Raw genomic sequence first — 25710 nt, forward strand, 5'->3', positions numbered from 1 at the left:
AATTTAAAACCATAATTTGGAAAGGATCTTTCCTGAGTCCCAAGAGAAAAAAGCCAATACTTTCATTTATACAATTAGTCATCATTCTCTTCACCATTAGGGTTCTCCTCCCTTCTGAAAAGGCTACAGTTTGTTTTGCTGCCTTAACAAAAATAAGTTTAGTTGATTTAATGTTCTGTTTTCATGATGAAGTGTCTTATCTAGGTCATAGTTTAGCTGTTAACAGTATAGTTATGAAGTGGTAAGAATTCTCTGCGGTGAATTTAGTCTCTAGAGTGGGGCAAAATGCTGTTTAATTAGCAAATAAAGCAGTTCAAATTATGTCAAAGTTGACTGCAACAATTTTAATCTTTTAGTAACCTCCTAAATATGTAGAGTGTCTGGAACTGCTCAAAACTCCGGTAATTTGACCTCTGCTATAGAAAAAGCATTTCATATAAATTAATATTGTAAGTAGCTATCCAAGGAAGGGAATTTTTTGATTTAGAAACCAAGTTAATACTTTTGTATTATGTGCAGACTGTAAAACACAGCTAAAGACTAAGAACATGTTCCTGAGCTCAGTTTTTTGGTTCTCAAGGCTCATTTGACTGGCTTATCAAATACTGTGCTAAATCCTTTTAAGTATTTGAAGCTGGTATTTGTGATATTTGCTTGGGATTGTTTTGTCTGTCGTGTAACAGTATTATCAGCAGATGTTTCCCTCATTTCTGCATAGTTTTAATTGGTGTTTAACATGATTACAGCCATAGTTTTGAAGGTGCAAGCAGTAGAAATATTCATGTTCCAGGTGTTTCCCGGACATGCAAGGTAAATGCAGTTATTTTAAAAGGAATTCTGTATGAGCTTCACCATAAAAAGTTTTGAAAACAATATTGTTTGGTATTTCATTTATGTCTATTGAAGCAGCAGTAGTTTGTGTCTCTCATGTTTACTAAAAAAATCGTATGTGAGCACTTCTCTCTTTAGTTGATACTATAGCAGGCATGATTTTTGATGTATTGAATTTTGCAATAAATATAGACTAGCACTTACATAATAAGTGAATAATTAGTGATTTACATCACTAACTCATTGGCTCTGTTTCATTAGCTGTAGAGTGCCACCTCAGCTCCATGGGAAATGGTTTTGATTGGATTCTCAGAAACTTAACTTTCCTTGTATTTAATTTACGTGAAAAACCATTTCTATGGAGTCCCTATTTCTGGCTTGATCTGGGTAGGCAGACCTTTGTAGAGTGTGGTGTAGAATAGACTAGTTGCTTTAGTCTCCATTCTTATTTTTTCATTTGTATGATTATACATCTGAATGAAAATAAGTCTTCATGAAGATTTGATTTCCTGACTAATGTGTGTTTTTTTAGTAAGATGGTTTATAGTTTACTGTAAGGTTTTGTTGAACTGGAAAACAATGAGTGAACCTGAACCATCTAAAGACAAACTTGTCTGTGTCTCCATGAGACTGGTTGGTGAAGGAAATATGTGAACTATGACTTGTTCATACCTAAGATCCCACAAAACTGTTTGTGTAAAAATCTATAGACTGTTCCGCCATTTCTCCCCCAAACAGCTGTCTGCTGGGATGAACTTTAAAAGACCTGGTTTCATGAGCACATTTTCCATTTTATTTTACTTCTAAACCAGTTATCTTCCAGAAAGATGAAGGAATTCATTTGTCTCTCATGTAATGGCATTATGAATTGCATGAGGAGCAGTGCTGTTCTGGAAGCAGTCCCTAGCTTTTGTATAAAATAAATAATTAAAGTTTATTAATTAAGGTAGCATTTACACCTCTTTGATAGGGGTAATAATGAGTTTTTAATACTGTAAGAAACAATATTCTCTTGTGAACATAAAGTGTTAATTTTTTTTTACCTGAATAAAAGATTTTAAAAAACAAAAAGTCAGACTTAAATGGTCATAGTATATCTTTATAAAGTTTGAACTGAAAATCATTTCACTTGCCAGATAGGCATTTTTGTGTTACTTCTGCACCCATTACTGTTCAGCATCTAAAATGGAACAGGGAGTCTCATTTCACTGACACGGTCATAGATTTTGGTGGTATCTTGTTTTGTAGATTCGGTAATACTTTCTGAAACTCCTGTTGCCAAGGCAAACAAATTAACGAAGGCTATTTAATTTTTAAATTACACAAGAAAGTGAGATAGTCTTGTTTATGAGAAAAATGAGGCAGAAGGAAAGTATGCTGAGAGCAGAGAAGTTTTAGTGTGAGAAAGTTTCTGTACAGTGTGTCCATGCACACGTGGCACCAGACATGATTGTGCATTTACTTAATATGATGTTTAATGGAAAACCTGGGAAAAGTCTGTGAAGAGAAAATAAAAGATCAAAATGCTGAAATAAAAGCTCTAGGTAAGAGATTTCCTGTTGTTGATTTGGATTCAAGTAGTTGAGTAACTAGCTTGCTTACATTTTTATCCAATGAAATATAAAATTTAAGCTCTCACTGCATTTACATATCCTGGCATACATGTACCCTACTGTGTTTAAGTAACTTTGACTAATTTCTGTGGTTCATTCTGAATGATTACTTGTTAAAAGGAGGGAACAGATAACACAGCATAAATGGCAAAAACTTAACAAGTTTTATGAACAAGCAGTGTCATGAAAAAGTTATTATCAACCAGAATTGTAAAGAGACATATAAAAGTCTGGTTTTAAAACAGGAAGTATAGGAGAAAACTAGGCATTTCATAATTGGACGGAAATCAACAGCTGTTCTAAAGTGACTGAATCTAACATAATCTCTTGCAAAAATGGATTTATTAGGAGATAGGGAAAAGTACGTGAACAATTTTATAATTGACTTATGGAGTCATTGCGACTTACATTTCTAGTATATATTTCGAGAAAATTTGTATTTTTCTAATTGATATCAGTGAATAGAAAGCTCCTGTGATAGTTCTTGAAATAATTTGGGGAATATGAAAAAAGAAAATTTGTCAAAGCATTTTTATTTTAATGGCAGTTCCAGCTTCCTTCTTCACAAAGATGAAGTCAAAGTACTTGACCTACTAGATTTCCATTAATAATTATTCTATATGCCATCAATCACTCAATAGATAGCAAGCTTTTAAAGTCTTTTTGTGGAGGACTGACTTCCAGGCCTCAGAAGACACTGAAATTCTTGTAGGCATAGGAGAAGGGATTGATCTGAAAGAAGAAACTGAGTAGTGGAGAGTTTTTTTGGGACCAGAAAGCCAAAATGTCATCCAGACATTGCTGCTGTGGAAAAAGCTTGCTTACAACAACTGGTTTGTTTGTTGTTGCTGTTACTTGTTTTTGGTTTTTTTTTTCCTCCATTTTATTTTACAGGAGCAACTACACATCTTTAATGGAAGTGGTTGAACAGTTCCTTTTCTCAAAGTGAACTTTAAGATACTGCTGACCGCAGGAAAATCAAACACTGCCAGGGCATTTTGTCTGCAGTTACTTTTTTGCCCCTCATCCTTTATTCTTTTTTATATGATTGTAAAATGCAGAGGCTAATGCTAGCTACAAAGTAATACTATAAAAAAATGTAACGCTTATCTTCAGGTGTAGTAAAATGGCACGATTCTGTTGCAGTCAGTGAAGTTACAGTGAGTATGTTATTAAACAAATTTAGACTGTCTTAGACTTGACTGATGATGTTTCTAGGTCTTGAATATGTTTCAGGCAAATGTCTGTGTTCAAGCAAACTGTCCTTCCCTTGAAACATTATAGTTGTTATAGTTGTAAATAGCAACATTCCTCTTAACTCTTACCAAAATACAGGAAATTATTTAGTCTTGCGATTTTGCATGTCTTTGCAATTGCTTCCTATTGGATTTCAAGATATCTCTTGTTTTTGTTTTCTTTTGTTTTTCCCTTTTTATTAACTTTTAGTTAAATGATGGCTGAATGATGTTGTTTGGATTGCTTGATTACAGTTTATACCATTCATTATTTGCTTTGGCTTTTTTTCCCCCAAGGGTAAATCAGAAAGGTGGGATATTTTAGACTACTAATAGGCTAGGGATTCTTTCTGAAGGCAAACTGGTTAAAATGAAAGAAAGTTTAAAAATTTTACTTTATGCCTCTAATTTGTGCTATCTTGGTAGATATATTAATAGATGTGTATATTTTTGTATATGTAGAAGTGTATATAAATGAAGTGTAGTCTGCTCTGATGTTTGACAATTTTCATTTGCCTAAGTATTTTTTTTTATAGTTTAGTTTAGTAGTGTACTGTCCTGTTCCTATTGATTTTACCACTTATCTCACTGGAACAGTGTCACTGGAAATTTTGCTTATAAATCTGCTTTAATTTACAGCAGTTTGCTTATCTTCAAGTTGATCCCTGTATTTTTATTGAGGGAAGGCTTTCTGAGAGTGCTGGAGCTGTCAAATACAGTCAAGCCAATGGTCATGTGTGGGATTTTTCTTGACAGACTGAATTTACAGTGTGGTCACCCTGAAGAGACTGATGTTTGGTTACGAGATGGACTGATGACCAAATCTAATAGGGCAAGGAATGACAGGAAATTAAAAGAATTGAACATTAGTTAGGCTAGACACTGAATAGAAAAAAGAAGTGGAAATATGCACTATTTTGAGATAATTAGGGTTGGAAAGGACCTCAATTCCTCGTGGGATCAAGGCCTCACTCAAAGCAGGGCTAACATTTCTGTGACTACTCTGCCATTTAAGTTAAGTCACCAAAGAAAAAACAGATTTCACTAAAGCATTTTTCATTTCTCTTGGCAGTCCTGCTTTACAGTGTCTTTCATATTTCCTTTTTTTCTGACCTTGCAAGAATCATCTGTTGAATTAAAAGAAGTATGAGTCAAATTTTAACCTGTAATGGTTGATTGCATGAGGACTGCCTAGACAGCCTCAGGTTGCCACGAGCACTTTAATTTCTCTCTCTATGCATAATAGGAATGATAATCTGAGTCAGTGGGGAGTGGAGATCCTCATCGTTTACTGCTTTGAAGATGAGGTTATATAGCTGTAATTACTGATAATACCTGACCTAAGCCCTTTCCCTTTAGCAGGCAATGCGTGATTTTTTACCTTGTATACTTTAACTACATTTGAAAAAGAGTTGATAAAAGAGATGTCTGGCCTCAAGAACATTTTGTTGTTTAAACTTTCTGTTTAAACAACTGCTCTTTTTAATTGCCCTTGTCCTGCAGAATCTGAGCTCTCATTATATTTTCCTAATATAATTTTGGTAAATGCCTTCCTAGCTCTTCTGTTTCTCTGACAAATTTGAAAATGTTTTCGGGTTTATTGCTCTAGTCCTCAGCCTTTCAGAAGAGTTTTCTTTCCCCCTTTTTCTGTGATCAGCAGACAGTGTGTAAAGTTGTGCAGTTCTGCATCTTTCTTTGGAAAAAGCATATGCTTTTAAAAGTATCTTTTTATGGCTTTTACACCTATCATGACACACCATGTACAGGAAGAATATTTTTGGGAGTCAGCATTCATATTCTCCCATCAGAAAGATGGCTCAGTTCCAATATACTGTTGTAACTGTGACAAGCACATAAATTAAACACAAAATATTTTTTTTTCTTGTGTATTTACAGTTTTGATACTGATTTTGCAATTATCTTTTGCAGCTAGGCCCTGGATTTTAGCCTTGAATATTCAGGCTCACTTGGAAACCTGTCTTGCTGATTCTTGGCCAGTTAATAGTTCCAAGTGGATGCAATTTAATAACCCTGGTGCTGTTTTGATTTGTCTCCCACACCATCTGGTCTATGTCTTGCTCCTGGTCTTTTTTTTTTCCTGTTTTAAAGGATAGTATTTTTTCAATAATTCAAACTTTCAAGCATGTAATCTGAAAGTGTAGCTTGCTCTGAAATTTCCCTGTGCAATGTGTATTTCCAGAAAGAAGGCTTTCTGTATACACAGGAAAAAGAACATGAACAGGAACCTGTGGACAGGTTGGAATGGCAGGAATGTAGTGCACAGTAAAGATGTCTGTTTCTTCACACTGAAATATTGTTTAAACACATTTCAAGAGTTAAATTATTTCATGGCTCCAAGGTCTCCTGGATGGCTCTCTGTGTTTCTCTCTAGGGGCCTCCACGTTTAATTATTGGAGTGGCAAGAGATGTCTTTGAAATACAAAATCACTCAGCCCTTGCTGAGATGAAAGTTAAGTGTTGTGATGAAGCTTGTAGTCTACTAACTGAGCTTATTTATACTTGATTTAGTAAAGATAACTTAGAGTACTGCTAATTAAGCTTAGCTCTGTTTGTCATAATGTTTCGAAAATACTGGGTAAAAGGTTTGTTCATGTTGTGTGAAGGTACAAATTTTTGACAACATTTTTTCAAATTTTGGATGATTGTTTGCCTGCCATAGCCTGGATGCTTCTCCCTTAGGCTTTCTCTATATTTAAAAAAAGTTTCTTTAGCCAGCATTCAGTTTATTTCTGATTTATGTGTAGTTTTTGCTAATCTGGCGTCTGTGTTGTGTAGACTGAAAAGACTGAAGGGATGGGTCTTGTCTGCCCCATGTTGTGAGTGTTGGCTGGGAGTAGCTGCTGGGGAAGCAGCAGGTGAATTTGCCTACTGTGTTACCTGGTGGCTAAGCAGTGGCACCAGCTGTCTGTGCTGCAAAGAGAAGGGGAGGCTGAAGGTGTCCATCCCAGGTTTGGCTGGATTTGTGTTGCTGTCTTCACAGCAATTACTCAACACCTTCAGTTCAAATTGCACCCTTCCTCAAGCAGGTGACAGTGGTGTCTGGCTCTGGGGTGGGGGGTGCCCACAGCCCCGTGCCCAAATGTGCCTGCTTGGTCCATGCCTACACATGTGTCTCATTCCTCTGGCAGAGAAAGTGAGCTGGGTGGGTCCAGGTGGCCTGTGAGGCACTGACTCCTGCTACCTCAAGGATTTCACTAACCTTCTGCCTCTTTTGGCACCCCTTCACCTTATTTTCAGGTCCATATTTTAGAACTGTGACACAAAATCTTACCTTACATTTTTCAGCCTTGCTCCCATCCTCTCAGAGGAGCAGCTGGCTGTTCTGCAGTAAGATGCCCACCAACCCCTTGTCAGTGATATTAATGAGCTAAATTTTCAAGCATTGCTTAATATTTTCTTCCTTCTTCTTTCCTAATCCTTGGTGCTGTACATATTTCGGAGTTCTATAAGAAGATGTATTTCCTTCTTCCAGAGCTGTCACTGTGATGACGAATGGGTGATCTTGGGGTAGAAAGTCAGTGTATATGTACAATCTCCATTTTGCCTAGCAGAATTGGTCTGATGACATTTTGATGCAGTTCCTTCTATTTTTTCCCTCCTTCTTCTTCTCCAGCAGCCTGGTTTTCCTCATCAAAAGTCAGCTTTTAGGTTTGCCAGACCAGTGCTTCTGTCTCTTCAATCAGCTTGTGCAGGATAAAGGCTTGGCTTCCACTTCTGCTTCAGTGAAGTTAGTTTATCCCAAAAACAGATCTATACATGCCAAAAACTAAACCTGAACATGTGCCATTTCTGTAATTTTACTGAGAATTAATATAAATTATTTCGCCATTAGAATAAGTTAAGTATTTTATTTAACCTTTTGTGTAGTTCATGAGTTTTTGGCATGTTATTGTTATTAAAAAGAATTAGCTATGCAAGCTTGCATATATGCCTGTCCTAGACTTCTATCAGTTCTGTTTTATGTGCAATCTCTAGTAGATGCTATGCTTATATCCCAAAGGAAAAAAAAAACCCAAACCTACATAAGTAATGGAATTTTTGAAACTCTGTACTGGGTATTATTTCCGACCATCTTCTGCAGTACCGAGGGTGATAATTTCAGCTTGGCTGGGAAAAGAATCCTAGTAAATATTCCCAAAAAGAGGTTTTCTAGTTGGTTTGTCTTGATAGATTTCAAGAAGCAGTCCATCTTTAAGAAAAGGAGTGTCTTTTTTTAAAAGTTTTTTAAAGTTTTTTTAAAATTTGGTTTGGTTTTCATTTTGGAGAGCGAGTGAGTTAGGATCTTGCTCTTTTTTTTTTTTTCTGGTGATTTTTACACTCCTGCTTATAAGAATGGTGGTTTGATTGACATTTAGTCCATATATGTTACCTTTGGAAAGAATTCAAGAGATCCTTTACCATAGTTCTGCCAGCATTTCATTTCTCTCAACTGTGTAGTAAATGTTTAACTTGAAGTGCGTGGGAACAGTGTGTCCCTGCAAAATGGCGTTTCAGGAGAATCTCTGTTCCAGAAAGCTTTGTAGTCTCACCTTAATTTTGACATCCCATTTTCCGTAAGTGGAAATAGACCACAGCCTAGTTAAGGTTATCTGAATATTCAGCAGTGCAAATGATTTTGTTGCCTGTTCCTTTTGCACTGCTGTCTTCAATTGTGATTTGTTGTACAAATCCTGGAACATTTGTTGGCAGGCAAACACATTTCAGGACACATATGTTCATCCTGATGTGCATCTCAGGGTACTTTGATTCAATGTCAGGATGAGACTAGATATGCACTGGTCCTGTGTATTTACTTTCGTTTTGGAAAGGGTCTCCGTCAGGGAAGAAATGAGGATGTACATCAAGTTTAGCGCGACAGCGACAATGTATTCTGCAGAGCATTCATTCCCCATGATGCAGAGAGATCACACCTCCCTCCTGTGAGTCGGGGCTGGGGCATTTGGCACTATACAAAGTGGCATATATATATATATATACACACACCTACTGTATATGGGGCACAGTGCCACTGTGGACCTCATAAACATTTTAGGACCCAGCTAAAATAAAGACATACTGGATATCCATGTGTGACTGTGGTACTATGTTTATCATAATATGTATGGATGAAGCTCTTGTAGCAGTGGCCCGTCTTCAGAGCTGGGAAGGAAAAGGAAGCAAGTGAACAAAGGGACACTTGTCATTGAACTCTGATTTTAAAATCAGCTGTTTCTCCAGTTCCATTAGAAAAAGTGTGATTGACCATTTATTAATGCTCCATTTTCTGCCATCTTCCCTCATCCTTATTATTGTGAAGGGATCAACTCCTAAGAGATATTTAACAACAGTTACTGTCAGATTTTATCACCATGATAATCAGGTTTCCTTACTCCTAATGAACTTCTAGCTGCAACTGGTAGTTTCATTGCAGTATATATTATATATATTACATATATATATTTAATATATATTTCATAGCAGTAGATCAAGTTGTCCACCACCATAATGGTGACACAATTTGAAGAGAAGATTTGTTTTGTGACTTCTGAAGAACCTGGGTTTCCTGGGGTGTGCAGTACTCTACAGAAAACAAAATATGTCACTGTGGTGTTTCTGTGGCGAAGGGCTGATTCTGCTCTCCAGAGACTGTCAGGCTCTCCTGTTAGTAGTGCAGGAGAGGGAAGAGTGCCCTTCTCTCGTTTGACAGGCCATCATTTGAGGCTGGGAGTTTTGCCAGCTAGTAACGTAGTGTATCCAGTTTCTAATTTGGGTGAAATGTTACTGAGAAGGTGGTGGCTTGACAACTCTGGCATTTCCTGAGGTTCTCAGATTACTGTGACACCATGTGATTGGTTTTTCAGGCTCAGTCTTACTTGAGTTGAATCGTTTTTACTGCTTGCTCTGGTAGGAGTTTACCTGTGAACTTGCAGACTGAATTACTTTTTTTTAATTGTTACCTACCAACTTGTTGTTGAAGTTTTTGGGAACTCGAGAGTCTTTATGTGTAGATGCCTAGTACATTACATTCTAAAGAAAGTCGTGGAGGAAGACATTCAGCGCTGCTTGCCTTCTGGGAGCTCAGACTTTTCTTTCACTTTTTTTGGTTTGGGCAGTACATACACTGAGCTAGATTGAAGCATGAGATTCTTCCATCACCTCCTGGAACACTGTTGATGAGTTTGATATGGTCACGAGGGAATGAAATGGATTAATGTTTCACTAAGTGTAGGTCTAAATGAATCCATTTGTTGTGTTTTATTTTCCTGAGTATCACTTGAAAATGGGAAAAGAATGTAGGTGGCCATGCAAACTTAAAGCAAGGACGTGTCATGGTATTCCTCTGGGATCTTCCAAAGGTCTACCTAAGCCTTCAGAAGATGAGCATCATCCTCCTTCAAAACAGGCGACAAAGTAAGGAAAAAACTTGTCAAAATCTGGAAGCAAGTTTTATTTTCAAGAGAGATGTTTGGAATTGGTGATGATTCATGCTGACTGCCAGTCTGAGGCCAGACTCTTTACCTGGTATTTAAACATGTTACAGGAAAGATGCTCTTGGGTTCATAACCTGCTTATTGCATTCCTGACTGTAGTACAGAAAGTATTGAGCAGAACAATAAAACATTTTTAAACTTAATGTAGGTAGCTTTTCTAATTTTTTAAATCCATGATTATTACCTATTGTATTTTAAACTCTAGATTATTTTATATTTTACATTCTTCTGAATTAAAAATATTCTGCTTTGAAGGTGTTTTAAACAGAATTTTTAGCAAGTTTCATTTAGTTCAGAGCAAATGTAATGGACCTTTAATTCTTGCCTTTATTGACCTTTGATTTTATGTAAACCCTGTAGCAAAAGTTAGCATAAATTGGCTCAAGAAAGTTATACATCTAAGTCGCTTGGCTGGTCCCACTGATTAAGTTCAAACATCAGGCTTGGAATTGTGATAATTTATCTGAACAAGAGCCATAAGGTTTATCTTTAACCGGAGTGAAAAAATGTTATCTTTGACAACAAAGCAAACAAAGTATCAAAGATTTTCCTAAACAAAAAGAATCAAAGTGTGCCTTGATCTGTTTATGTAATCGAATGAAAACTAATTAATCCCCATTTTCTTATGTTCCTAAGTATTTACAGTTGGTTAACAGTACTGGGAGTAGGATTGTTTTTATTGACTTGTCAAGGCAAAGAGCAGTTCTCTTATTCTTTTTGTTTTCTTAAGGACAACTCAAATGTGGAAAGGCTGTGATCAAAAGAGATTTCCATTCAGCACCAGGCTAAAGTTTGGCTTGCCAAATACCGAAGTTACTTTATCTTGGAACGCAGTACAAGTAATGCTGCACATGTAAGGAATGGTGAGCCATGTCTTCTATTCCTTACTTGGATACAAAGACTGCATGAGCAATGAATGTGTCCCAACCTGACCAGGCTGTCTGACATGACTCAACGTTGCTCTGTTTGTTCAGCTAGCTGCTCTGTCTAGTGTGCAAATGAGGAACCACCTGTACAGGACGTGTGGCTTGCCATTTTTTATCCAGGAGGAAGAAGACCTTTAGACAGGACACGTGCAACTCAAAAACAGGAGCTCTTTGTTCCCATCTCTGCTGCCTGGAGGGGGTTTCTGTCTCCCGTGTCAACAGTGTATGGTGTCAGTTTATCTGTCTGTTGCATTATTCATAAGACGTGCATGCTCCTTCCTGTGGCTAATGCATTTCATCTTTTGTTGCAGAGGCAGCATACAGCCCTAAGCATATTAGCCACATGCTTTAAGGACGTGAGGCTCTAATCCTCTTGAGCCTTAGAAAAAGGATTTAGTTTTCTCTAGTGATTCACATATATATTGTTGGAAAATTACAACTCAAAATACAGTTGTATAAGAGACATTTACTTTATTGATTAGGGAATTACTAAGTTAGGGAATTAACTGAATTTCTTCTCCTGGCCCTGCATCACAGTAGGAAAGTGTTGTATGAGTGTTAGCATGAGTAGATTCTAAACCCACTTTTTTTGTAAGCACAAAACTACTTCATGAGCATTGCTTCTGAGATGGATTAAGAATTTATGAATTTCAAATCTATATTTTAAAAATTCTTGTTATGCAGAAATAGAAGTATGGATGCATTGTTTGCAAAAATCAGAGCTCCTGTGTAAATCTGATGCCCAGTATAACCATAAAAACATTCTGGTGTAGACCAGAAAAGGATTAGTAGCACAATGTGTATACATGATTGTGAGCAGCCATTGCATTTTCAGCATGTGACCTGCTGAAAGTATGGCTTGTTCATGTGCTCCAGACTGGAGTGTTTTTGTGGAATAATGCCCAGGATCACAACATACTCTACTCCTATACAAGTTCATAAAGAACTGATAAGTTTAATTCTTAATTCCATTGTGTTTGGTTTTGTTGTGTTTTGGTATTTCAGGATTGTTTTTGGGGAATTTTTTGTTGGGTTTTTATTTATTTATTTTTTTTTTTTCAGACACCAAGGCAATTGTTTAAGGCTGTTCTGACTTTGACCAGGTATTTTCAAAATCTGTTCCTTAGAGTCTTTCTCTGAGTCTTGTAGCTATTGTGATGTATTTTTATCAATTTGACTGTGTCTAAACTGAGTATGAAACAGCACAGTATCTTTAAATTAGAACTAGTGGATGCTGTCTCCTCTGTAGAGAAACAGCTTTCCAGAAAGAGGAAGAGATGTCAGAAAAGGACATTTCTGTTCCTTCTGAAAACTCAGTCTACAAAACAGATGTACGGTCAGTATTCTCCTCCAGAATAGTGAGTTCTAACAAGAAGTTAGAGTTTCACGTTCAGGGTTTCAGCATGGAGGATGAAAAACAGAGCCCAAAAATTTCACTTAATTTAATATGTTGCTACAACTACTGGCACTTCATTTAAAGTCAGAGGAAGAGTGACTCATTGTAATGGATTTTGATTCAAATCCATTGGTCTGGGAAAGTTATATATAGCAAGTATTCCTATTCTCTGAAATGGGATTTCTTTCTTTTTTCTTTTTTTCTTTTTTTTTTCCTTCAGTGGCAGAAGCCTTGCTCACTGAAAGGATGTGCATCTGCACAGTGAGCCATCATCTCTGGAGGTATTTAAAAGACATGTAGATGTGGCACTTAGGGACATAGTTTAGTAGTGGGCTTGGCAGTGATGGGTTAACAGTTGGACTCAGTGACCTTGAAGGTCTTTTCCTGCTTTAGTGATTCAGTGACTCCAAGATACATTAGTATTATAAGAAAAATATGTGTATCTTTTGATTTGTCAGTGGTGTGGTACTGGAAAATTATGTATGTTTTCTACTGGTGGTGTTGAGCTGATTTCTCAAATGATGATACTTGTAGCAGAAGTAATATTTAGACCTATATTTTATCTATTTATTTTGTAGTATTTTTTGTTAAGTACCAAATAAGAGTTGATGATCCTGAAAAATAATTGGTCCTGGAACATACTCGTTATGTAAAACAATGAAGATTTCAATAATAGGCTCTAGCAACTGATGAGGCAGACTAAAGCTTGGTTTTGCAGCTGATTTGGCCAAAACTCAGATTGAATGAGAGCAGTATTTCTGAATGAAATCAGAATTCTGCTTATGCATTAGTTATTCAACCTCTAATTTAACCCTTACAGAAGCCTAGAGTTTTGAAATGAAGTATGTTACCCAAAGAAAAACAAGTTATGGAGAGAAATGATGTGTAGTAGAGCACAACTATGTTTGCTGGGGCTGGGCCAAGTAAAAAGTTAGATGCATGTCAGAACTGATTAAAGAATTCCGTATTATAAGGGTATGGTATTTTAGGATGATGATGGAAGGATGGGAAAACCATGAAAAGAATGCAGTTGGACAGAGCATTGTTTTGTTTTAATAAATTCTAAGTCTAAAGAAAAACAGAATTGCAGCAGGATTAAAATAACTTTTTTTTTTTAAAAAAAGACATGCTTTCAAGTTAGTATAATTTAAACTCAAACTATCTTAAAATTATACAGTATAGTATTTATTTGCCTCTTACATGAGAATAGCATGGTAGTAGAGATGATGGGAATGGATGGGGGAAATCTGGGGACCATCTGAAAGCAAATGTTAATTTTTTTTGTAATTATGCGTTCTCTTAATAATAAAAGACTTTAATATTCCTGTATGTAAAATGAAAACAGCTGTCAGAAATAAATGTCTCTTTAAAAGAAGCCATGAGTAGCATTATTCAAAACATACTTTTCATAGGAAAATTAGAAGAACTAGCATTGACCTATGATTACAATAGAGGTGTTACCTTTGATTTGACATCTGCATTCAATTCTTTCATCCTGGGGATTTTTTCCCTAGCAAATTATTCCTTTTTTTAATACTTGTTCCTCAAATACAGGCTACAGCTAGCATAAAGCAAAACAAAACAACAAAAATAACCAAAACCAAATTAAAAAAATTTAAAAATTAAAGCATTTTTATTTACTACTAAAAAGGCCGCATTTAATGCCAATCATTCCAAAGGGTTGCAACCAAACTTCAGCCTAAGTTCAGAATTAAAAGTTTCTACAGGTGCTTTTCACTGAATAGGGAAGCATAGTTAACCATCCTAGGAAGAGCATGTATTTCTGTGTAAATTAGAACACTATGGAAAGCAGAAAACAAATCAGGATGGCTTAAGTGTATTTTTGAATATTTTCTTACTAGCTAAGACAGTCAGGGTACTCAATTCTGTCAAGTTTAGTGCTTTCAAAAATTAGTCAAGAGGTTCATGTCAGCCCATGTAATTTTTTGTTCTATTTTTGTATACTTTGAAGACTCTGCTCTGTGTCTGTTCCTCTGTAACAGAACAGTTTCTTGCGTTCACTCATTTGCTGCACTCTGTTTTTCTTACTTTCAGTATTGTCTCAGTGAATCCAATATCTGAATGCAACTTTCTGCTCATGATCACTTGGAAAAACGTTTTCCAAATACAACCCATTCCTGTTCCTTCTCACTGTAAGTTTGAGGGTTTCAGAAGGAAATTGTATTGGTTATACAAGGACTTAGGATTTTACTTTCCTTGCTGTATAAATCCACATGTTTATTCATTTTATGTGGTAAGGAGTCTCCAGCCTGTTGCAGGGTTGAGCTCTGCACCTACATTGCCATGTTGAGACAAAATGTTGTGGTTTCAGAAGCTGTTGCTGGCAGGCACAGGTACTGCTCGCTGCTGATGTGTGGCCAAAAGCTTGCTCTCTTTTCATGTAGAGTGATTATGGCATTTCTAAGAAGGCAGCTGCTATTGGAGGAGAATGGCTAACACATCTTCCCTGTGAATAGATATCTTCAGATATCTTCAGGTAATTCATCAAATGATGCCACTGAAATACAGTTTTCAGGTGTTCTCTGAGCTGCTTCTTTAATGGACCACATGAACAAGGCAGACTGGTGCACTGTGGTGTTATTGCTACAAGTTGTTGTTATTACAGGGAATAAGTTGTGGATTAGAGGGCCAGCCAAATACAGCTCTGCCCAAAGCCTGCAGAAAGCAGTGTTTTAAAGGAGGTTTCTTCAAAACTTGTTTCACTCCAAATATTAGAGGGGGCAAAGTGATGGGAAGAAAACAGGATCGGGAACATTTGTGCTTTATTTCATTAACAAACTCTTATGTAAAATTAAAAACAAATCTGTAGGGGCTGCAATGCTGTTAGTATTAATTCTTAGACCCACTTGAATATCACAGTCCATGTTTCTTTAATAAAGAATTTCACATCTCATTTTTAAATTAGTATGACTCCTATGATTTTGGAAACCACCAGCAAAATTTCCGTCATACACTTATATCCTGCATTCTGCTTTGAAATGTTCCTTTGGCAGGATTTTAAATACAACAGGAAATGGAGTTAGAAGGTACATTCCTGGAAAACTCTATTACGGCTTGCAAGCTATTTGAGAATGGGTCTGGGAAAAGGGATTTATAAAACTCCTGCAGCTTGCAGGCAGTTGCCAGTATCAACTGAAAAGTGAACAACTCAGTATTCTTGGGATATAGGAGTTGAAGTCTGATCTGGAAACTTGATAGTATACAAAATGTATATATAATAGTATATGTCATATATATGTATATATGATATAATAATGTATATATGATGGTGTACAAACATTTGTGTCTTTGTTTTAAATGCTCTCTGAAGTGGAGGTAAAAACATATTTATGATCATCTACGTATACAATAATTTTAAATTATGTTGAAAACTTTTATTGAAACTGAAGTGCCATGGACATCATGATATATTCATGATAAACCATGATATATTAAGATCTTTTCTTAAATAAAATCATCAACCTGATTTTGAACCTATTTTGTGATAACAATGTGTGCTGTTTTTCCATACAGTGTTTATCTACATAATTTTTTTTTTTTTGGTGGCACAAAACTAGGTACTTGGCAAAAATTGTTTTCTTTCATGATGTAACTTTTTATTTTAAGTAGAGATTCTGTCATTGTAAAAGCTTCAATAAGATTTTTGCACACAGAGTATTTGCAGCTTTAGAATTTTTTTTTTTCTTAATTTTGCAGATTCTTCTTTTCAAAATATCAAACTGCTTTTTTTCTAACCATGTCTACCTATCACATTTTTCCATGTAAGCATGGAAGATCATAAGAATATTTTTACCTCCACATTGTTCATAATTGGGAGGACATGCCAACGTGATACAAATGCTTCATCATGTATGTAATGAAATCAACTTGTAATTGCTGTACATGTCTGAAGGTAGAGAAGACATTTTTGGAGGCTGGTTGTGGGGGATGGTGACTTTTTATTTTCTCTCAGCCTCATCACTTTCTTCATGGATGTGGGTGCTTCTGTTGGATGATGGTGTCCTAGCAAAATTTTAAGCATTACTTTTGTCTGCAGGATTGCAGGAGAGAGAGAGTATCCATGTGGGTGAGCAAGAGGTTGTACAGCTCAACACATGTAGCTGGCACATGTACGATATTGGTAAGATCACGCAGATAAAAAATTACTGTCCCCAGCCTCTATCTCTTGGGTGTTTCTCCTTAGATAGTAACTTGAACTCCCAATTTCACATCTTTTCACAGCTTTTGTAAACTATGGGAAATTGACTTTGTTCATGGTAGTTTTACTGCCATGTAACCGTGTGGGGTTGCAGGCAGCAGTTGTAAACTTTCTAAGACTCTAAATGATAACTGTTTTATCACAGCTATGGATTTGGGGTGCAAGTACTGCATTTGTTTTTTGCAATATTACCTGTGCAACCGTAAGAGTGTGATTTTCCAAGCAGACTATGGACAGAGAAGGAACAGGCAATACACATTAAAATGAAAGCACAAAATTTTCGGGAAAAAGAAATACGATGGGAAAAAAAACCCCAACAAAATACCCCAAACCCACAGAACCCCCCAACCATATTTTCTGGGCTTAGATAGCATATTGGTTAGTCTTCATTTTTAAGCTGGTTTAAAGAATTTCTAAAAGAGAATATAATGTGATTCACTCTCTAAGTAAGTGGGGCTTGTTTGGGTCTTTTTTCTTTGGTTGCCTTTTTTTGAACAATGCGTTTATGTTTTCCATTATTGCACTAGAATTGACTTTTTTGGCCCAGTCAGAGATTTCTAAGTGTGTTTCTCACTGCCAACAATCAAGGCTTCTTTCTTCTGCCAAATGAATCATTAAGGCAGTAAAAAAACCCCAACCAACCTTTCTTTGCTTCTAATCCAGCAATTTCTCAACAAATAAGGGTAATACCAGATTAATGTAATTGTAATATTTCTTTCCCAGTTGACCAAGGATTTGAAAAGGCAGCAGATAGAAATTTTTATTAAGAAACAGCAAAACAGACTTAATACTGGACAGTTCTTTTTTCAGAAACAGTTACAGTAATATGTAAGTAGTAGGATGGGAGAATTAAAAATAATAGGGATGTTCAAGAACATTTCCTTCCTGATTATTCTTGAGAATGAATGTTCAGCAATTTTTGGTTCAAGCTTGCTGGTTTTAGCCATTGCTCCCTTTTGCTTTAAATCCAGCATTTCATCTGTCTATTGTAAACACTATTTTTTGTGCATCTTGTCTGGTGTGGTGACGTTTCAAGTACAAACATCCAGTTGTTCATTGTTGATGGATTTGATCAGGGATAAGTCTCAGAAAGTAGCTTCATCAGCTTGTTGGCTGTTGTGCCACTGATTAAGCTGCCTGTCTGGTGTCTAGCCTTTAGGCAAAACTGAGAGGTAAAGCAAGGTGGTAAAGCAAGCAAAGAAAATGGTCACCCTCACTTGGAAGCTCTCATCATTTCTGCAGTGTTTCTGCTAAGTATTTTCTACAGCATTTCCATAAAAGACAAAATCATATCGTATGTGAGAAACAGTTTCTACTCATGGGTAAGAGAGGGTGAAATCTGAGTTTTCCATGTCTTTGATGTGTTAATCTGATAATGCTTTGTTAGCCTAGTGAGATATCATTTGCCATCTCCTCACTTTTTCTAACTTCACACTTCTGGACTGTGTAATATCACTTTTATGTAAGTAGCCAATATACTAATTCTTTTTCTACTGACAGACTCTGAAAGTAAAGGAGACTAAAGAGCAGGAGCAGTAAGTTGGTGCTTTGCATTTTGGACCAAGCATATACTGAACACAGTGTGTTCTGCCACATAATAAATGAAGAAAAAGACTCATGGAATTCTGCTCAGCAGCAAAACCTTCATCCATGATTCCGTAATGCGAGTTTACTGAACAGAGGTGGAAAAAGTAGTTCTACTTCTCACTGTGATATCTAGCCCTGCACCTCCCTTACCTTGAAAAATATTAATTGGTAAAGCAGTGTCACTTCGAAAAAAATGAACCAAGATTTTAAGTGCCCGCTTGTCTTATTTTAGGCTTCTGTAAATCGCTATGGCTGTATATAAATGGATAATGTACTTTGAGATGGATTGGTCTGAAAAGATTTTCATAAATTTAATAGCGCGTACAAATTTTTGTAAATTAGAACTGAAATTTGAAAGAAATAATCTTGCTTAGAATTTTGTATTGTCATTATGCATTGTTAATTTATGGGACTAAAGATGTGTTTCAGTTAACAGTGTAGATGGTAGAGTTAGGAGTTTTTTCATTCCCAACATTCTGTATTTTGGAAAATTACATTCATTAGGATGATCTCAGAACAGACCTGCAGCTGCATCAAGTTTCTTCAGAAATAATTATGACTTTCATTTTTGCATTTGTCCCGTGAAACTTTAGCATGTTTTTAGTGGGCTTTTGTGATGGTTTTCACAGCAGAAAGGTTACTGGCCCACTTCTTCCTGTGTCCATTGCAATTTTCCTCTGTTTCAGCTTGGGTTGCCTATGGATGTAAAATAAATTGCCTATCAGAAAGTAGGAAAGGGTGGCTTGTATACTGCATTTGGCATAGTCCAGGCAATGTTTTCCCTGAGGAAAAAGAAATAATCTCTTTAATGTAATTTTAAGTGGCATCTCTGGTCTTATTACTTTGGGAGACAAAATGAAAGTCAATTTGTCAGAGGTGATTTATAGTCTGAGCTCTTTCAGAAAGCAATTACTCCAAGGAGCGTGTGGCTAAAGAGCAGGGCAGTGCTGATGATGTGCTGAGGATGCTTTTTGACGTGGCTTGAGGCAGCTGTGCTCTAGTGCATAAATTGTGGTTCCATGAGCAATTCTACTTTGCTCTTGTTGAGAAGAAGTACTTTTACTTGATTAGCAAAAAAAGCCTGTGCATGTCAATGGAAACTTTGTAGATGCTGTTCAGAATGCAGAGAGCATTTCTCCAATAAACTGTTTTCAGATTTATTACCTTAGCAGATTTTAATTATCTCAGGATTAGGAAGGTAACTAAATGCATTTGTGCAACAGACACTTTCTTTAGTAGAGTTCTTTTACAAAGAGAGCTCTTTCAACATGTAGGGGGGAGGGAAAACATAAATTGTAATTTAGCTCTGGATGTATTTGAAGTGGCTGTCATATTTTATTTTACTCCAGGAAAGAAAAAATAGATAGTGTACTGTACTTGAAATGGTTCAGATTTAGTTGGTACTAACTGAAACTTCCCCAGTGCCTCAAATAATTAAATTGTTAGGGGCAGGAACACACTAATATGAACAGGGTGAAGTTGGGACTGCATGGAAGCGTAGGAATGTGCATTAGTTTATATATTAATCTTTCCATATAAACAAAGACTGTTGGTATTTTAAAGTCTCTGCTTTCCTGATAAGGAAGCATGCTGATTCTGTTCTTGATTCTGTACAACATCACACACCCAAAAAGTCCAGCATTTGGATGTTGAGTTATTGCAAAGCTGATATGCTTTATCACAAATGCTTGTGCTGAAAAAAACTCACAGGTGTGCTCTAGTAAGTCTGTATAGGACTTTTTAATAGAGTAGATTTATATTAAGATATGAAAACCCTAAATACATGTTCCCATTTCTAAAGGTACTAAATGCCTAATACGGTAAAACTAATTACATGTGTGTTGTTCATAAACCTAAATTGTAATTGTAAAAGTCATATTGACAATAGATACTGTGGGAGTGACTGTGTAGCAAATTTGATCACATTGTGTGATATCCTAAATATTGTGTGATATTTCTTTTGCTAATTTTTGTTCATGTATTTCAAAGGTAAGAAGCATGCTTAAATGCAACAACTGTCTGTCAGTCTGTTCAAGGATTCCATTGAAAGTAATACAAGTGAGTCCTCAACAAGTTTGGTGGCCACAGATCTGGCTATTGCTTGGATATATTTTTCCCCAGGTGCACCAAATATTATGCAGACCATCACCAGCTTTCATTTAAAGTCTACTCTGTAACTATAGCCAGAGGCAGTTCCATGCTGCCTGAAATAATGCACTCCAGACTGGTCAGGGAAAAAAACCCAAACCAACCAACCAACAAAAAAAACCCCAAAACCCAACCAACCAACCAACCAAACGGAAAAACCCCCAACACACAAAAACCACCAAACAAATAAAAACCAAAAAAACCCCACCAAAGCCCCCCACTCCCAACCAAGGGGTTTATGCTCCTTTTGACATTTATAATTTGAATGTGGAATGTTTTATTCAGAAATGTCTTTAAGTAAACAACTAAACCTATTCTTTTATAGTGAGATTGAAGTCTCAGAAACTGTCTCAGTGCTAGTTAAACAGAGAAGCCACCAGCTACAAACCAGACGTGAGAGACTCAAAATGGAATCTCAGTGTGAAGATGGTGGACTTAGTCATTGGTAGCAGCAGTTACTGCTACTTACAGGAGGTATGAAGTGCTTGTGTATTTTGCAGGGTCTGCCCATTGTCCTTGGTGCATAAACCTGTGCAATCCACTTATTCTGTCCACCAAGGCCTTTGTGTCTGATCCTCCCATTCCTCCATATTTAGGGAACACCCTGTGCCCTTAGGTTATCCTCAATGGTGAGTTTTTGTCCCTGTTTTCTTTCCCCAGCATCCACCAGCTTTGAACTCCAGCAGTTTGGGCTACATTCTTACCATAAAGTAGAGAAGATCTGTTTGAAGCTTGGACATCAGTCTGCAGTTTCCTGGGGAGCATGTTTTCTGCCATGGTTTTGGTCCGTGGGTCTAACTGTGGTGGTGCAGTAGTATGATGTGGAGGAGGAGTATGTAGCAAGGCATGTTCCCAGGCTTAGCTTTGATGTGGTCAGCCTCTTTGGGGGTCAGAAGAGAAGTTGCAGATACATGGACATGACCACTGCTGTTTCATTGGTCCTCAGGGCCATCAAACCGTCTCTGTCCTTTTCTGCTCAGAAAGATCCAATGTCTGTTCAGTTAGAATATATTTGGTACACCCTATACGTGTTTCCACTGGCTTCCAAATTTCAGCTCTCAAATTTCTTTCCCTTGCTGTCTCCTCCTTGTGTATAACACCTTGTGCCTTCCTCCTGAAAATGTCGTAACTCCCTAGTTTGTCATACTATCACTCCATGTCTTTTTATATCTCCTGTTTACCTGTCCCTACTTCTAGGCTCCCTTGCACACCAAGTCTGTTGGTGTATCCTCTCACTTTGCTCCGCTGAAACCATGTTCACCCTCTCCAATATTTTCAGAATCCTGAGAGGTGAGTCATTTGGCCTATTGCAATATTCCATTTCTTGAGAACATGAGTGGAGGTGGACTCCTGCTTCGACCTGCTTCTTTGGAGTGGGTTAAAATACAGGCAGCCTATGTGCATCTTGTGAAGTAGCTGATGGTGGTTTCTGTTTTGGTAGAGACCAGTCTGTTGCAGTTTAGCTGTGCAGATGAATTTTGCTTCCAACAAGTAAACCAAGTTAAAGCTGCAGTTTGCTGTGCCAGTTCTTGGACTTGGCAGTGGGGACAAAACTGAGTGTACTCTGAGGATGCTGGTCCTAGTCTTCACATACATCTGTATTACATGTGTCAGACAAGCAATGAAGGCAGTCCCTTTCCCTCTTGGTATCAGTCCCAACATCCTAATTCGTAACCAACTTATTTGGCGTATTGAGGTGCTGGTCTCCAGAGTTTCTGAAAGAGCATGCTACAAAGAAAATGCTCTTTTCTGGGAGCAGCTGTACATATGGTTATGCTATTAGAAAGTCAAGATAATTTTAAAACTGAATAGCTATATTGTAGGCAAGCTTGTTAAACAAAATAAACATGTTTGTGGGTTTCTCTAATTAATTTCTGTAGTGATACTAGTGCAAATCTGAGGAAAAAACAAATTTTCACTTGTCAGTGCTTTAGTGGTTTATTATCTACAGTTGTAATTGAGAAGTCACATGTCTAGCTTTTTGCCTCCAAAGTTAACCCCTTTATTTTCATGTGTTTGCTTGAACAGGATTTATGCCTGATTAAGTTACTGTCTTTTATCATAATTAAAGAAAAATGTTGTGGAGGGAGAACTAAAACCCCTGTTCAATGGAAAACAGATTGTTGTGCCTGCAATAAAACAAAAGGGACCCTGTCACACAAAGTGCCTTTCTTTCTCCCCGTCAGAATAATCAGCAGTCGGAAAGATTTATCTGCTGTGAGAATGATTCAACTGTCCAGACTAATGGTGTGTGGGGGGAGGAAACACGTTTAAGCTTTTCAGAAAGGAAGCAACATGTTTCAGAGTTTGCTTGAGATCACAAGAATGGCAGCTTTAGCAACAGTGCTTATAATCTGTATTTGTAAACTATCTTGCCTGTTTGCAGTTCATGCCAAAAATGGAGCAGTAGATTTTAACAATCTCTCTCTTCAGGACTGTAAGTGAATTACTGTATACAGTGTGCCCTTGATTTATAAAAGGTTTCTTCTTGTGGTGCCTTAGAGTCTCATTTTTAAACAACATAGCGTGCTTGCAGAATTTTTCATTTTTTAATGTATACTCCTGGCAGAGAAAACTCCACTGTTGCTGTCAACTTTCACCTATTTGAAGTTACTTTCAGGCAGTAACATACCAGATAAAAATTTATAAGAGAACATTAAAAAGTGAAGAGAAAATGTAAGCTAATCACTGTTGGATTATTCCATCTTTCTGGCAAAATAGTATATTTCAACAAATTATAATAGAACTTCTGTGGTTGATCATATTTTTAATAGTAATTTAGAAAAACCTTGTGTCCTGCTGTTTCTAAAAGTTTGAAGTAAGTTTCTAACTTGCTTAAAGTTTGAAAAAATTTTTTCAAAGACAGACTTTCCAAGTATCAAATCAGGGACGAGCTGAGTAAATTACAGATTCCAAAGTCTTTTTGTATGCAGATTGGCTGCATTCTTTGTACTTATACTATCTGGAAATTTAAATAGAAGTAAATACACCTCTTATGCATTTTCTCTCACTAGATATATCTACGGTATTTGATAGAGATGCATTCTGGCCCAGGCCATAGAGGGTTGTTGGTCTGTATCAGGGCTTTATCAGCTCCAAATGCTGTGAGGACAACTACACACTATCTCAACACAGTATGAGCTAATTTACTATTAGAAATTACAGGTTGAGTCCAAGAGCATATTGCAAACATTACCTTAAAATTCCTCTAAGAAACAGTGACCTCTGTTTCTACTCATGAATGTGCAAGCCTGGATTGTCATGTGGGCTTTCATTTTTGAAAGTCTGAAGTATGAGTAGTACAAGGCTAATTGTGAGGACCACTGTTGATATTCTTTTCTTGGTTATTCCCCTTTGTACTGTTATAGGTGTTTGGTACACATCTGACAGCAGGATATTCCAGTTCATAACTCATTTACAGATCAGAAAGTTTTCTCCAAACAAGCATGAGTGAGACAGATTAGATATTGTTTTTTCAGTATTTTCAAAGCTTTATCTTCAGCTTCAGAGAAAAGACATTCAGTCTTTTCTTCCTGTAGCAAAAGTAGCAAATTATTAGTAGTTTACATTCAATTTGGTCCTGGGAGTTTATATGGCAGAGTCTTGTTTGTATGCAAGATGGACTGATCTGATTGATCGTGTAATGATTTAACTCATCTGCCATCTTAGCTCCTGGAAGCTTAGTATCAGGGATGGTTCTTTCTTCCTCAAGCAATTACACCCTACACTTGTAATTCTGTCATCCACCTGAGGTGATTTTATCTTCCTTATGGTTCATCTTTCATCTGGCTTCCTGACAAGGCAACAATTACAATATCTGCTATGCTGATGACGGTGATAGATTTTCTGTCACTATGTCAGCATTTTGCTCGTCTTCATTCTTGATTTTTATACAGGAAGGAAGTACTTCAGTTTTATGATTGGGTTCCAATTCAAGTTTACAGAGCAGGAAAATAAACTGAGCAGATTGGCTTGGAAATCATTAAGGCAATAACCCTGGAATGCAGTGATGCCTCTTACGAAGTTGCTCAGAATGAACCATAATTAGTATCAAAATGAGAAGATTTAAACAACCTGTTCTTAAGTTCTGACATTTTAAAAAGTTGGTGCATTGATTTATTTTTTCTTGTCAACTTGCTCTTTAAGGATTTACAGATCTGAATGGTCATTAGATTTTTGTAAGAGTTCTGTCATTAAAGAATACTTCTTTCCCCATCACATGCACAATCTTAATATCCATATGCAGTTTTCATTAATGGAGAATGACAGGTGATAAGTCAACATTAGTTCTCAATTTGACTGAAAGATTCAATGATATCATTATTTTTATTATTATTTTGATATTCGATCATGACATTATTTTAAAGCTCATCTGTTCCACATTTAAGAGAGCTTGTGTACTATTTATGAGATATTAACTTGGGAGTTGCAATGGAAATATGTGTGTTTCTCTTATGATTTAATTGAAAAGCAGGTCTCCATCAACATCAAAGGAACTCTGAGCCACAGAGGGCCACTCTGAGTAATATTGGGATATATCTGGTTGTAATTGTTCAGCAATAAAAGATAATATCTTGCTGGTAACGTTTATCATGATGTGTTTGAATTAAGGCTCCAGGATTTTTTGTTAACTGTGTTTTCTCAGTCGCTGTTGTGATCCCATGCAATAAAATAAGTCAGTTTTGGGAGAAGAAACCGTCTCTGGCTTATCTTTGGCTGAATGTGTAAACACAGAAATTGCCTAAATAAAAAGAAGAAAAAGAAAAGAGGGAGCCTCATCTTGTTCTGGGGTGGGTAGGAGGACAACTGGCCTTTTTCCCCTGTAGGTCAGGAGTATTTGACATGGAAATGAGGTAATTGGAATTTCATTTGGACTTGTCATAATAAGCATGAAAAAATTGCTATCCTGTTAAACCTTTTGCTTAGAGGTGAATGAGTTTCTGGAAGGAGGTAGATAGAAAACTAAGTCTTATTCCCTCTTTTTCTGCTGCTGTATCCCTTGTTAACTGGTTCCCAGGCCCAAGTAGATTGATTTGCTTGTGAGCAAAGGGAATAAGGTTGTCTTTTTCCCCAAGATGTTCTGCTAGTGACTGGGATGTGTTTTCTCTCCCACGGGCCTTGGGATTCCACAGTTCACCTATAAACCTAAGTTTCAGCTGTTCATCATCAGAAGTGGGAAAAACGCATGATGTCTTCACTAGCTCTTTGCTTCAGAGAGTGGAATTACTTCTGGTAAGACATAATCGGCTTCAGCCGCTGCCCAG

At 36.8% G+C, this 25710-nt stretch overlaps 1 protein-coding gene across 2 annotated transcripts in view; it reads left to right on the top strand.

Annotated features, from left to right (window-relative positions):
- Positions 1-25710, top strand: part of ROR2 (receptor tyrosine kinase like orphan receptor 2) — a 151427-nt gene that overhangs the window by 12231 nt on the left and 113486 nt on the right. The window contains exon 1 of one of the 2 annotated variants that reach the window (XM_032096681.1): positions 16555-16633. The exons of the other annotated variant lie outside the window; for it this stretch is intronic. Within the exon in view, the coding sequence (XP_031952572.1) occupies positions 16621-16633 (13 nt within the window). The 5' untranslated portion in view covers positions 16555-16620. Of the gene's footprint in view, positions 1-16554; positions 16634-25710 lie in introns of those variants that run through there. 2 annotated transcript variants of the gene reach the window in all.

This window comes from Corvus moneduloides, chromosome Z (genome assembly GCF_009650955.1).
Source record: "Corvus moneduloides isolate bCorMon1 chromosome Z, bCorMon1.pri, whole genome shotgun sequence".
In the NCBI taxonomy this organism is placed as follows: domain Eukaryota; kingdom Metazoa; phylum Chordata; class Aves; order Passeriformes; family Corvidae; genus Corvus; species Corvus moneduloides.